A 15420-nucleotide genomic window follows, 5' to 3' on the forward strand; every position below is an offset into this window, starting at 1 on the left:
CAAAATGTAGAGGTCCCTTTTCTCTTCTCTTGTCACCTCTGTTACCATTGAGCATATCGACAGCATTCTCTTCCTGAAAATTGTCTTGGGTAATTGAATTCTTAGAACTTTAGCAGTGGAAGGGACAGTGATTCCAACCCTTTCATTTTACATCGGGGTGAAACTGAAGGTACAAAAGGTCCAATGATTTGCCTAGCAAAGTGCAAAAGTATAAAGGCAGGACTTTGAATCCAGGGCTTCTGACCTACTAATCCAGTATGGAAACTGCTTTCTTTTGTAAGTCCTTATCCAAAACTTCCCAAGTATTTCTAATTTTATCCCTGCCTGTATGAGTGTCTCCCAGCTGGTCTCTTATCTCCTCACCACCACAGCTCATCCTCCATTGCAGCAGTCAGGATGATATTTCTGAAATCTAAATCGGAACCTATCACTCCTCCACGTATCTCCATTGCTTCTTTCTTGCCCTTAAAATAAAATCCAAACTGCTTTCTGTACCTTGCAAGACACTCCATGGTCCAGGTTTCTTGTTGATCGCATTTCCTATTATTCACACTATAAGTCCATCACATAGACTATTCTCAACTGGCCTGCGTGGTAAGTTTATAGCCTTGCCACTGGGAGTTTACTTTACTGTTGCTTCTTTTGGTAATGCTTTTCCCCAGACCATTGCTCAACTGCTTCCTTCATATCAGCTGGTCTCAGCTCAGATGGCCACCTCCTCCAACAGCCCTACACTGAAGTCACCATATCTAATATTGTCCTAAATATACCACTGTCCATCCCATTATGATGTTTGATGTTACCAAGGGCATTTACCATTAGCTACAATTACATAACTTATTTAGGGCTTGTTATGTTTCCCACCATTCAAATATATGCTCATGCAACTTTACTGTATCTCCAGCATATAGAACAGTGAATTGCCAATGGCTGGAGCTCAATAAACATTTGTAGGATGAACAAATGAATGGATAAGTCATGTCTGAATTTTTCTTTTTCATATCCAGGAATCCTTTCTCTCTTTTACTCTTCAATCCTATTCCTCAACTACTATCTCAAAAAAGTTTTCTGTACTATAATCTAACTGGTTTCCTCATAAACCAATAAGAGCAAAACATATTTCTGACCGAGAATCTTTCTTCCAGTTTTCTCTTTGACCAAAAATCCCACACTTTGCCTCTCTAACTATTCAAGTTGCATCACTCTGTCAAAGCATAAGTCATGTTCCATTTTCATGAAATCACATCTCACAGCCCTCATTGATCACCCTTATTCAAATTATATAAAATAAATTTTATGTTTTATGCAATCTAAATACTCATACATAATCTATTTTATCTTGAATTATTTCCAGTCGTTCCATATAATAATATTTAAGCTTTGGGTCTAGACACTTTAGATGTATATGTGTCCGTATGGCTATGTTCAGTTGATTCTCATTATGTGCAGATTCTGTATTTGTGAACTCACCTACCCCCTAAATTTATTATTGGTCCCGAAAATCAGCACTTGCAGTGTTTTCATGCACGTCCACAGAATGATGAAAACTTTGTCACCTGGCATGCTCATCCCCAGCTGAGGTCAAACAAGTCAACACTCTGTCTCTGGTTTCACTGTCACACTGTAAATTAGTATCCTTTCTGTGCTCTATTTAGAGCCACATTTTTTACATTTTATGCTTTTTGTTAGTGATTTCACTGTTTAAATGGCCCCTAAACATAGTATAGAAGTGCTGTCTCATGTTCCTAAGTGCATGAAAGCTGTGATGTGCCTTATGGGAAAATGGGTGTTAGGTAAACTCTGTTCAGGCATGAGGTGCTGTTAGCAATCAGTTTAATGTTAATGAATCAACAGTATGTATTACATAAAGATTCTTTAAATAGAAACACTCATAAAACAAGATTATATATTGATTTGTGATGAAAATGTTGTGACCAGAGGCCTACAGGAACCAAATCCTATATTTCCCCTAGGATCAATGATTCAGTTTTCACTAATACAGGGCTCATAACAAGTTTATAGAACATAATTACAGTGAATAATGAGAATTGACTGTATATGTGTATATATTATATATTTTGGCATTTGCCTTATTAGGCATGTGGGAGACAAAGAAACCAAAAGTTATTGAAATTCAATGGTTTGCACAAGATTATTTGCCAAGCTGGTAAATGGTAGATCTAAAATCTTGACTGCCATATTCCAAAGTCTTTGACTGTTCACTAACTATACGAGCGACTTTTCTTTGTTTAATTACCTGCAGAACCTGACTATTACAGGGTATGTGTGTGTGTATATGGGTAGCTACTTGTATATGTGTGTATGCATATATGGAATTGACTGAAAGAATAATGGAAAGCCATAATTGATTTTTAAACAGTTTGCTTTACAATCCCAATTTAAGGTTTAATTATAGTAATCCCAAATCTTAAGAAAAAGTAGGAAAACCTTTTCATTTCAAAGTTGAGTTCGTAAATCTACAGATTTTATATTCCTTGTTATGGAAATGAAAGTCTCACAAGCAACCAAACCTTAAAGAATCAAAGCTGTAAACGTACTGTCATGACTTGGATTTTTTTTCTGGCCTGCAGATCTTCACCTCAAACCTCCCCGACATTTATCTGAGTCAAACTCACACATGCTATGGAGGTGAACACACCTACACATTGTGTGTGATTAGACAGGCCACCTGCCGCCTTCCTAATCAATTGTGTGCTTATACAGAGAGATTACAGGAGAAATTATATCTTGAAATCCACACAAAACAGATTAACACAGGACAAGATACTATGTGGTCTTCAGATATATGTATATATCTGCACATATACATATATGTACATACACATGAAGATATTTTTATATACCTCATAATTTATTCTCAAAAAATAAGTTAAATATTGTTGAAACCTCCAAAGGACTTTTATGAGCAGTTTTAAAACCTGTTTTTCTTCCTCTTGTGCTATTCTTCTCTAAGTAGACAGTAAAAGTTTCTGGAGGTTAAGAATTGTATCTTCTGTACTTCTGTATTTGCAAATGATCTTAGTGTAGTGATAAATATTTTTAAAAACTCTGATTATTGATAATCCAATCTATGATTGACAACCAGCTGTTCTAAGACAATGGTTTCTGCAACACTGTGGTTGGAATTAGTGTAATGGAGTCACCTGGTTCTGTAGCATCAGGGTCTGGATGTCCATACAAAATAAATGACATTTTTTTCATAAGATATTCTCTTGACATTTCCTTTTTCCCTTGAAAACAAAAGCCCCTCATGAGACTCAAATTTTAACACTTCTTAACATCCACAAAGCTGCCAGAGACAGGGTTGAGTGAGGTGCTTCCAATAAGGAGGTAAGACAAGATAACAGTATTTTATGTCTGCCTCAAGGCTGCACTACAAATCCTGAAATGCTAGAAAAGGTACAAGGGGTTCTTAAGGGGTGTGTCATTACTGAGCCAAAGGAACTAATTGGGTTCAGCTTAGAATTCTAAATTCTAAGAATTCACTTAACTCACTATCATGTCAATATTTCTTGAACATTTCCCTTAAATTATTTCAATGGATTTATGCCCAATGGCTTTAATGATTCTTTTTTGAGGAGCTAAGCTATTCACAAATCAAGGCATAAAGGTTGATTTATTTCTGCCCAATTTAAAGCACAGCTGGATTTTATGGTGCAGATGAGAATGGATTAATCACAGGACTCTACCCAAGGCTTTGTTGGCTAGGTCACTTCTCCAACTGGGCAGAAGATGTGTGTATTCAGAGGTGGTGACCCAATGGCTTTGTTCTGACAGGAATTGTTAAAAATTATCTACTGTGTTTACTAATATAAGCACCACTCATAATTTGTTTAGCAAAATCTCTACCTCAGCCCCAGAAAGAATGCAAAAGCAATAAGGAGATTCCAAAATTTTCATCTGTAGTCTCTTGCTTATTTTTCAGTGGAGATTATTGCAAACAATAATTCTTTCTTGTTTCAGGAAAAGCAGTCAGAGGATGAGAGAAAACACAAAGAATCTTTGGAAGATCTTCACATGGTGGTGGACGAAGATGCAAGGAGTGAAAGCAGCAGTGCAGATGAGGGGAAAGAAAAGACCAAATTGCTGTTACAAAGGTTGAAAGCTCTAGAGGTAAGAAATAAAGCCATTTTTATACATTTAAAGAAAAAAATAAGTGTTCCACTTCTTTTATTGGCATTGGTTTTGAGTGAGTATAAATCTTCCTTTCTCAATTCTCAGTTCCCCACCCTAATAGGTTCTAGTCTCCCCCATTGTGCTCAAAGGCTCTCAACCAAGTGACTGTGAGTGTATTGCCGTAGCCAGAGAACGTCAAACAATAATTCACTTTAAATTCAGTTGAGCCCTCAGACTGGACCAGTTCCCCTAAAATTGCAAGTTTCTTGAAAGAAGGGGCTGTTTGATATTTCAATTTGTTTACTCAATACCTAGTATAATGAATGAATAAGTGAATTAAGAGATAACTGTAAAAATGTTAAATTTTAGTCAGAACCATTATTTAAAAGAAAAAAAAAATCTGTGCTGAAGTTCACCTTGTAAATCATGAAAGTAGATATGAAGTTTGGCTATAAACAGTACTTCAGAGAGGTTTTTGGGCCATAACAGTCCTCCAAGACACTGAAACCTCTGATATATTACTTAATGGCATTTGATGTCACTTTAAGTGTTAATTCCTGAATGTGTATAGCAGTCCTCAAAGAACATTCCAGGTGTTAGTTCTTGATTGAGACTTCAAATGCTGAGAGTTTCAGCAAAGATGCCTTTTCTATGAGTGGGCTTAAATCCTTTCAGTAAATTTTCTGTTAGCATGCAGAACTGAGGCACAATTACTTTTAAGCAAGGACAATGAGTGGTCCATCTCTTCTTAAACTAGGTACAAGGGGTCTTCATTCAGAACCTCTAAAAATGTAGTTCTCCATTCAGGTCTAAAGAATCCCGAAAACTTCAGCAGAGTTAAAGAAATCAGATTGGAGACATCTTGTTTTCTATGGTTGGTTCCTGAAATCTTGCCTTGAATCCACCGTGTGATCTATAGTGGGCATACCCTTTTTACTCTAATTTCCTCAGCAAGAGTAAACAAATTTGTTAAAATTGTGGGCTTTGGAACCAAATTCCCAGGGTTTGATTTAAATTCTAGTTGTACTACTTTCTAGTTAGTTTTGAAACTATGGGCAAATTAACTAGGCTCTCCAGGCCTTTGTTTCTTCAACAGCAGAAAATGAGGCTAATAGTAACTTACCTTTCAGAGAAGTCATGAGGACTCAGTAAGTTAATACTTGTGCGGCAGTGTCTAGCACATGTGCTCTTCTACCCACTTCCTCCAAGGCGCCTGCCATTCCTTAAGTCGTTTTTTCCGTATGTATCTCATTACAGTAATCAACACAACAACTCAATGAAAAAAAAAAATCAGACAAGATCAAGCGTGTTCAGGGTGGTTATTTTGCATTTTCTCCTAAAACTCCTTAGATTTTACATATTGATTTTTAACTCACCTGAATATTTTTTGTATAATGCATGAAATAGGGCTCTATATTTGCTTTATTTCAAGTAATAGTGGTCCATGCACCTTATTTGTTGAATGAGGCTTGTTTTCTCCATTCATTTGAAATATCAATGTAATAATATATTACATGGTTAGACAGATATAGTCATTTGTTTCTACAATGCTCATTTTATTTCATTGGTCTACTTGGAAAAGAAAAGAAAAAAATCAACGACTATATTCACAAGTGACTGAAGGTAGAGAGGTTAAGCAAGTGGTATACACATGGGCAAAAGAGAGGGCAGCTCCTCTTGTGCAAATGGCTAGGAATCCCTCCTTTCTCCCCAAAGTTTCTCACTTTTTTTTCATTTTTTTAAGATTGTCACTGTGAAAACTGTGAAAGCCTTCTCAAGAAACACTGAGGTTTCTATCTGAGAGTTTTGGGAAACTCGTATCTTTGTCTTCAGGAGGAATTAACTGGCTTTAACTCAATAGGAATGAGTGAATATTACAAGTTCTTACTTCCTGAGAACCATGTATTTACATTGTTAGTTTGACTTATGATTAGAGTAAAAAATGCTTTTAGTTTACCTAATTGTCACTGATAAACCTTTGTGAAGAACATTTTATTTAATCAAGTCAAGAGGTATTTTAAAAATATATATTTCTTATTAGCTCCCACTAGTTTCTTTTTTAAAATTATATTTTATTGACTATGCTATTACAGTTGTCCTGATTTTTCCCCCCTTCCCCCTTCACCCAGTACTTCCAACTCCCTCAGGCAATCCCCCCACCATTGTTCACGTCCATGGGTCACTCATATAAGTACTTTGGCTACTCCATATCCTACACTGTACTTTACATCCCTGTGGCTCTTCTGTAACTGCTTATTTGTACTTCTTAATCACCTCACCTCTTCACCCATTCTTCCCCACCCACCTCCCACATGACAACCATTAAAACGTTCTCCGTATCCATGATTCTGTCTCTTTTCTTCTTTTTTGCTTAGTTTCTTTTTTAGATTCAGTTGTTGATAGATATGTATTTTTGTGCCATTTTACAATTCATAGTTTTGACCTTTTTCTTAAATAAGTCCCTTTAGCATTTCATGTAATAGTGGTTTCGTGATGATAAACTCCTTTAGTTTTTTCTTATCTGGGGAGCTCTTTATCTGCCCTTCAATTCTAAATGATATCTTTGCTGGGTAAAGCAGTCTTGGCTATGGGTCTCTGCTTTTCATGACCTTGAATATTTCTCATCAATCCCTTCTAGCCTGCAAAGTTTCTTTTGAGAAGTAAGCTGATAGTCTTATGGGAATTCCCCTGCAGGTAACTAACTTCTTTTCTTTTGTCTTTTTTAAGATTATCCCTTTATATTTAACCTCCAGAATTTTAACTTAATTATGATGTGCCTTGGAGTGGGCCTCTTAACATGCATCTTGTTTGGGACTCTCTGTGCTTCCTGGACTTGTGTGTCTATTTCCTTCACCAAATTAGGGAAGTTTTCTAGCACTATATTTTTTTCAAATAGATTTCCAAATTCTTGCTCTTTCTCTTCTCCTTCTGGTACCCCTATGATGTGAATGTTGGACCTCTTGAAGATGTCCCAGAGACTTCTTATACTATCCTCAATTTATTGGGTTCTTTTTTCTTCTTGTCTTTCTGACTGGTTGTTTTTTGCTACCTTATTTCCAATTTGTCGATTTGATTCCAGCTTCATCAACCCTACTGTGTTTCCTTGTAAATTGTTCTTTACCTCAATTAATGTATCCTTCATTTCTGACTGGGTCCTTTTATGCTGTTGAAGTCCTTACTAAGTTCCTTGAATATCCTTATAAACGGTGTTTTGAATTCTGCATCTGACAGATTGCCTATCTCCATTTTGTTTAGCTCTGTTTCTGGTGTTTTGATTTGTTCTTTCATTTGGGCCATGTGTCTTTGTTGTTCTCTCAGTCTGGCAGCCTCCTTGTGTTTATTTCTATGTATTAGGTAGAGCTGCTTTGACTCTGTGTCTTGGCAGTGTGGCTTAGTGTAGCAGGTGTCTTCTAGGTTCTAGTGGCACAGCCTCCCCTCTCACTCAAGCTGGAAGCCATTCAGGTGGGGTATGTATACCTTCCTCTTGTAGGTGAGTCTCGGGTACTGCTCACAGATCAATGGGAGGGATCTACCCAGGCCAATTAGCTGCAAAGACATGCTGTGACCACTGACCACAAAACCCTGCCCTCCATGGAGGATCAACTGTGCAGGGACAGGGTGTTGGTGTTCTGACATGGTCTATAGTTGTCCACTGGGTGCACTGGCCCTGGGGTTTCGCAGGTGATCCAGGCCAAGGTCAGCCCCCACCTGTGTTCTTCCCAGGGCACCCTGCCTGAGCTGTAAAGCAATCTGAGATGGCTGCTATGTGTGTTGGGCTTGGAGATTCCCAGGCAAAGCAAAACTGTGAATCTAGGCTGGCTGCTGCTAGTGCTGGGCCTGTGGCTCACTGATGCCAGCTTTTGCTTTTTTGGTAGGATTTAGGAAGTTGTGAAGCATGAGCCACGACCAGCCATTCATATGGAAAAGCAGCTTGGGTGGGCCTGTAAGTTGGATGGGGCAGAGTCTCTGGGGATCTCCAAGGCATGTCAAACAGTGTTAGCCAGGTTGATGGAGTCTCAGATATGGCACCAGCTTGCCATTCCATGGGGTGAGAGTTTAGAAAAGGGACACTGGCCTCTGTTCTCATTGATGCCAGATACTTCAGATTCTCCCTGTATACCACTGGTGCTTTTCAAGCTGCTCCCATGGTGCTGGATATCTGAAGGAGTGAATCTGAGTAGGTGAGTCTCTGTATGGGTTCTTTAAGAGGAACTGCTTGGGGCTTCAGTAGTTTCTTCCATCAACTCAATCCCTGCTGGTTTTTACAGCCAGAAGTTGTGGGGACTTATGTTCCTGGCACAGGAACTCTGGGCTTGGGGGCCTGGTGTGAACCTGGGACTCCTTGCACCTTATATATCACTACTAAATTTTTATCCAGCACACATGGGTGTGGGACCAGCCCGTTCGCATCTGCACCCCTCCGGCCAGCCTGGATGGATGTGGTTTCTTTAATTCCATAGTTGTCAGACTTCCATTCAACTTGATTTTATAGTTGTCAAACTTCCATTCAACTTGACTTCTGATGGTTCTGAGTGATGGTTGTTCTATATTTTAGTTGTAATTTTGATGTGGTTGTGCAAAGAGGCGAGCTATGTCTGCCTACACTGCTATCTTGACCAGAAATCAAAATATCTTTGGCAGTAATTTTTCTTAAGCCCTTACTGAGTGAAAGAGAAACAGAGGTTTATTTTATTTTATTTTTAACTTTCACAGGGATCTCGCTACTTCAGGTAACCACACTTATACATGGTGTTAGTTGGATGCAGTAGATGATATTGCTACATGCCATTAAGCCTCACCATTTTAATTCACAAAAATATTTTATTTTCTAAATTACTTTTTTCTAGTCAGAGTGTTACTACTTGTTTTCTAAACTTCTTTGCTCAATATTGAGTTTACTTTTTCCTTGCCCCCAAATATCTTACTATTGTCTACTTGAACAGATAATAAAGAGATCTTCATTAAATGTGTCTTACATGTATATACGCACATATATAGTCATGCTTATATATATGTCTTATCCAATTTTCACATGATTTCATATGTTTCCTAATTTACTTAATTGTATTTTATTTTTAAATTCTTACTATTTGTGCTTTCTGTATAATCATTTGCATAAATTAGCAATTATTGTGGGAAAATAGAAGGTACATTCAGAGCCAGTCAGAACTCCACAGAGATTTATGTTCTTCTAAAAAAGGCTGTTCTGGAAGATTTCAGGGCATTAAATATAATTCTTCAAAATTACTTTGGCAGATTTTGATGTTGTACAGTAAGATTTCAGGAAACCAAAAAAATATATTCATTGGTGTATTTTTGAAACAGCCATATTTGTGCACTCTGACTTCTTGGCCCCTGGCTGTAGGAGGCACAGAGGAACAGTCTTCAGAGTGATGAGAAGCAGCCCTCCTTGATTCCTCTCCACAAACAGGTCCCTAGAAGGTGTGGAAAAGCAGAGGGGATGCAGAGTTGACTTCTGATAACACTATATTCTTGATTCACATCATGAGAAACTATTTTCCCATATTACTCAGTGTTTCTTAAAACAGGATTTAATAACTATGTAGAAATTAATCAAATGGATGGTGAGCACCATTTGTTTAACCCCTTCTCTTGACTACTAAGGTTGTTGAGAATTTTTTGTTATTATGATGTAGTGGTAAGCATTTGTGTCCATAAAGCTTTATGTACAAATATTTAAATGGAATATTTTAAATGCAGTCTTTAAAAAAAAAAGTTATGCAGGTAGACAGTTAGATTTTTTTTTATATATATCCAGTTAAGCATCCCAGGAATATCTCAGATGAGGGCAGTACAGTTAGGGTAATAGAACCCCAATCAGCCCTAAGGAGCAGCCATTCCTGCTCAATGTATAAGAGAATGATAGGAGGATCCATGGGCTGCTGAAACTATTCCAAAGATCTACATTCTTGAGAAAACTTTGCAATTCAGGCAATCTTGCTATTTTGTCAAGGTACTGTGATCACTTTTTCAGTCACAAGTCAAGGATGTCCTATTCAGACCGTCTTGAACAAAACAAAGAATGGTCATGTAATTAGAAACAGAAGTGTAACCGTGGATGAAGTCATGGATTAATGCAAGGGTTCAGACCACATCAGAGTTTTTCCTGTCATGCACCTTTTCTCTCTTCTAGTTGGTTTCATTCTTAAACAGGCTCTCTCTATACATTGACAAAGTTGCCAACCAGGAGCTTCCAAGCTTGTATCCACTGATCTGCTCTGCTGTGCAAAGGTTGAATCTCTTTTATCATAGTTCCATCCAAACTCCTTGACTGCAAAGAGGGATGTCATGGGCATAAGCTTACATCTTGGCCATTGTAGGGTGGAGCATCATCACTGACAGTCCCATCAATGCCGTGATTTGGCAAAGTTATTGGGTTTTAGTTATTTAAATGTCAGAATTGCTTGAATACCACTCACAAAGGTAGGTTGCTACTTAGATATTATCTCTCTTTTTTTTCTCCTGTGGTCTCCCCTTCCCTTCTTCCTTGCCTTCCACTCCCCTTCTTTCCCTTCCCTCCCCTTCCCTTCCCAGAAGATGGGGGACTTTTGTCTCAAAGTCTACCTCAGCATCTCAGGCAGTCAGAGGTTTTAATAAGGAGGGAGAGAGAAAGCAGAACAAAGAGATTGAGGGGAGGGGATTGAAAAGTTCTCTGCATGCAGATTAGCACAGTCCATTCCAACAAGGACCTCCAGACTGGTCCAGCAATGGGGTTTTTGTCATCCTGATTTCACAGCCTCCTGGTTTTATGATTCAAGGTCAGCAAATCTTCCAGAGCTGGGATGCCTGAAGGTTAGAGCCTGAAATTAGTACAAGCATGCTGTTTATCTACAAGCTACATATTAGTCAGAGTCAGTGTTTACATAAACAATATCAAAAGAATGGTGTAGTGGGTTATAACCCCCCACTGATACATTTCTCCCCTCCCCTCCTCTCCCCTCCCCTCCCGCTCCCCTCCCCTCTTCTCTTCTCTTCTCTTCTTCTCTTCTCCCTTCCCTCCTCTGCCCTCCCCCTTTCCCCACTCTTTTCCTTCTCTCTTCTTGGCTGTCACTAAACCTGGGCTCCTGCTAAATGCTAGAGTTACAAAGATCTGTAGAGCATCTCTCTGCCTTTGAGACACATTTTTGGAGGGAAGGCAAACATATACTAATTTATATAATAAATATAATACACATTAACATTTTTAAAAATTAAAAATATATGTACAAGGGTCAATAAAGTACCAAATAGAGTACCTAAATGGACTTTGTTTGGAAGAGACAAGAAGATAAGAAGATGCCATTTGAACTAAGTCTTGAGATAGGCAGTGAGAGCGAAGGCAGAGGATAGAAGCAGAAAAGCTTAAAACAGACTCAAGGAGCCATCAGGACATGGGTCAGCCAGGAGCCTGGGGTATATATGCCAAAAATTAAATGGAAAGCCAGCCTCTCCTATAAGTGCAAGTGCATGAGCTACACATCTATCCAACACTTAGACATTAAGAGCTAATAGTGTTTGTTTTTGAAACTGATGGAGTGTCTAATCAAACCTCTAACTTCTTTAGTGATGGTCTTAGCTAACACCCTTTGGATGTCCACGGTGTCCTGGAGCTGAAGCTCCTCCCAGTGCTTCTACCCTTCTTTACAGCATAAAGTAACGTGGCCAAATAAACACACCAAGGGGCGGTGCAAAAAAACCCTGAGCCATGGAGAGAATATGGCTTGAAATCTTAGACTCCTATTGAATTCAGAAGAAATTCCTTTGGAGTGTAGAAAAAAATATATGTATGCTATAAATTGAAGTCATACCAATCTCCAGAAACCTTTGATCAGAGCTTGTTGTCTTTCTGCCTGTCTCTTCACTATTGATGTGAGGGAACTGAACTTGTCTGCGATTTGCGTTTCCCAACAGTCATAAGCAGCGGGGGATTCCTCTCACCTTGGGTTTTGTTAGCGTCTACAACCTGTAAAACAGCAGCAGCCTTTCAGCCTTCCAACTCCTGGAAACTTGTTCAATCAAGACATAGCCTTTTATCAGTTATGACCAACCGCTGAGGGTAGAGGAAAACGCTCCGTGTGAGGCCATAGTCTGAAGGGTTAGGGGACCGGTGACTGCTCTGCTGGGACCAGGTTTGCATGGAACTTGTTAGCAACACCTCATGTGTCAGAAAAAGCCAATATGTCAAGAATTAATTTGCATAAATATGTTCCTTTGCCTGGATTTGATTTGTGTGGGAACTTGTAAGAAAACCCCAGATCTTAGAGAAGGCCAATGCATCAAGGTCTAATCTCCATAAATACTCTTAGAGCGATCAAAGAAGAAAAATGAGCCATGGGGCCAACATTAATTGTGCCCAGAGATAATTAGAACAAAGTACTGTTAATTGTCTGTTGGTTTAATGTTATGTAGCTGCGGCCTTGCTTTTTCTTTTTTATCACAGGGAGTATAAATTTTGATGTCAGAAACTGAAAGCTGGCTGGCTTGATTAATTAAAAGACCTCAGTTTGCTTAGTTACAGCTAATTAGGCATTTTAATTCCTACTCTACAAAGTATGATTAAGCCTAGTATGTCATGAATATAAGTGGGAAACAAAACCTCAGATCTCGGCATTTTTTTGCATAGTGGTTATCTGAGTAGTTCTAGATGTGATACTTCTACGTAACTTACCAAAGTGTCATGAATGACAATGACAAGTTATGACTCAGAAAGCACTATGATTGATGAGCAGTCCCAGTTACAGAACTCCAGCATTCTACAAACTCTAATAGCTTGTCAGGAGAAAATGTTACACAACCTTGGAAAAGAAAAAAATATATAGTGACTCCAGGTTGGGGTCCAGAAAAATGCCCTTGTGAAACAGATACTGCCTTTACCTGCTGAGTCACCCTAATATTATGGTAATAAGTCCATGAAGTACTGGAAGAAATTAACTTACTCTGACTTCTGCTGGCAGCCTTTTGAGGGTGAACGAATCCATTTAGGATTCAAATCATCCCCAACCCTGAGGCCTCACTACTTAGGAAGTGGGAAGTACACAGTTTTACTTTATAACCAGAGCAGTGTGACCGAAGTACTAGAATGAATCAGAGATTTTAAGATTTGGATGTGGGAAGAGAGGTTACAAATACAAGCTGCCATGGGCATAAGAATATCTACAATATTAGCTTTGGTAATTACTCCTATTTCAGAACCATCTAAAATATGTCTTTGCCTTTTTGTGTGAATTTAACTTTCTAAATGTAAATGTTCTTGGCACGCTGAATGGCATTTCTGGTTTTCTAATCAGTTACAGTGCACAAAGGGCAGGCTCAACCTCTCTTTCAAAGTTCAGTGTTTGCAAGTATGTAACTACTGTCGTGGGGCAGGGCTCTTCTAGAATGCAAGTGTCCACTGCTTTTAAAAAAGGTACAGCTTATAAAATGTGCCTATTTTTGTTTTGAAAGGACAGTATTTCAACATAGCAAAGAAAAAAAGAACTACTTTTAAAATTACAATAAGGAATATTATCTGTGTGGAAATTTTGGATTTTTTTTCTCAAGGCAGAGGATTTTCCTTCAATTTTGTCAAATCTACAGGAGCTTTCTTAGAAATGTGAAAAACACCTTTTCCTGTGACATAGTTATTGTTTTTTGCTTTGTATGTGCCTAGGGCCAAAGTCAAATTGGTTTTGGTAATCTCATAAAATACCAAGAAGATCATAAATTTATTCAGAGGAATCTGCCTCCCGAACATGTAGTGATTTGGGGAAGTAGCTCTGTAGGGAAATTCCAGCTTAAAAAGAGAAGCAATGACAGGCCAACAGCATGTGATGGACAAATAGTGCTAAATCCATATGATAAAACAGGTTCCTCAGAAATTCAAATAACCAAAAATCTCCTTGCAGCCTACTTCTGTTAGAGACAAATAAGAAAACATGGAGGGCTCTGGCCAGGTGGCTCAGTTGGCTGGCACATCGTCCTGTGCACTGAAAGGTTGAGGGTTTGATCCCCAGTCAGGGCGCATACGAGAGGCAAACAATAGATGTTTTCTGTCTCTCTCACTCACTCCCCCTTTCTCTGAAATCAATGACAACATATCCGTGGGTGAGGATTTAAAAAGAGAAGAAGAAAAAAAGCAGATTTTCTTCCCTCAAAGCAGTAAGTGGGTATTTGCTGAGATGAATGTCAGTTCCTGAGCACAGACCTCATTTATGGCGTTGTCTACTCCTCAGTGTCCAAAAACTGATTCTGAGGGTCCACTGTAAAAATGTAAGAGCTTCATTGTTCATCAGGAAAAACAATCTAAACCAAGCTCATTATCAACTAATTATTACAATAGATTAATAAGTATATATTGACTATAGTGCTGATATTATAACAATAATATAATATAACAACTTCTTGATGCCAGCCAGATGTAAATTAGGTAAATTCACTGGTAATCCATTTTGGGGAAAAGTATAAAAACATACTTATCTAATAACCTTATGTGGTTCTTGAACAGCTGAGCTCACAATTTCAAAAAAGAACTCTTTCAAAAATATTTTTAGTAAGGTACATTCTAGGAGTAAATGTGTAGTGAATAGATTAGAGTTTAGTCTGTTTAAAAATTAATTTTTTATCCCACATTCACCCATTATAAAATGACAGTGGTCCAAGCACTAGAAAGGAGTAAGCTCTCTGTGCTTCTTCCTCTCCTGCTGCCCTGGTGCCCTCACATTCTCCTTCACTTACTCACGGGCAGGCACACACAGGCTGCAGGGGCGTCTGAGAGGGGGGAGCGCACAGATGACTTGAGGACCAAGACATTTTGCTTCCAGACTTCTGGGCTGTTTTCTTCATCACTGATCCTCTTCGCTGATTGGCTCACCAGCTTCTTTGCCTCTTGTCATCACTAGGCAGATGGGTAGAGGAGGGGTCTCTTGTCTCTCTTCTCACCATGTTTCTTTTTTCCTATTTCTCTGGAGTCTTGTTGATTTTGAGTTGGGATATGAGGCCTTTTCAGTCCATTTGCATTTCCCTTTCCTTCCACATAACCAATTGCTGTATGGAATGGAATCAGCTAGTCACCTTGTATTAATCTCTGAGTGTTTGGGGCTCTGGGCTTGATTTATTTGTGCCTAGGAATTACTATCCACTTGCTAAAATGGAGGTTTGGGAGGGAGCAGAAGGAGTAAAATGTTGTACCAGGGTCTGCGGTCATTTCAAGAACCGGGGCTTCCAAGAGGCCGGTTCCAGTTGGCCAACATTTGTCACTGTGATGGCGCCTTTCATCTTTGACTTGGCCTGAAGGGGTTGGAGGAT

At 38.7% G+C, this 15420-nt stretch overlaps 1 protein-coding gene across 2 annotated transcripts in view; it reads left to right on the forward strand.

Annotated features, from left to right (window-relative positions):
- Window positions 1-15420, forward strand: part of NCKAP5 (NCK associated protein 5) — a 750489-nt gene that overhangs the window by 517647 nt on the left and 217422 nt on the right. For both annotated transcript variants that reach the window (XM_054574978.1, XM_054574979.1), the window contains exon 6: window positions 3985-4134. In XM_054574978.1, coding sequence (XP_054430953.1) covers window positions 3985-4134 — 150 coding nt within the window. The remainder of the gene's footprint in view (window positions 1-3984; window positions 4135-15420) is intronic.

The sequence above is a fragment of the Pteronotus mesoamericanus genome, unplaced genomic scaffold (genome assembly GCF_021234165.1).
Source record: "Pteronotus mesoamericanus isolate MK-2021 breed Mesoamerican mustached bat unplaced genomic scaffold, CSHL_Meso_final contig_27, whole genome shotgun sequence".
NCBI classification, from domain to species: domain Eukaryota; kingdom Metazoa; phylum Chordata; class Mammalia; order Chiroptera; family Mormoopidae; genus Pteronotus; species Pteronotus mesoamericanus.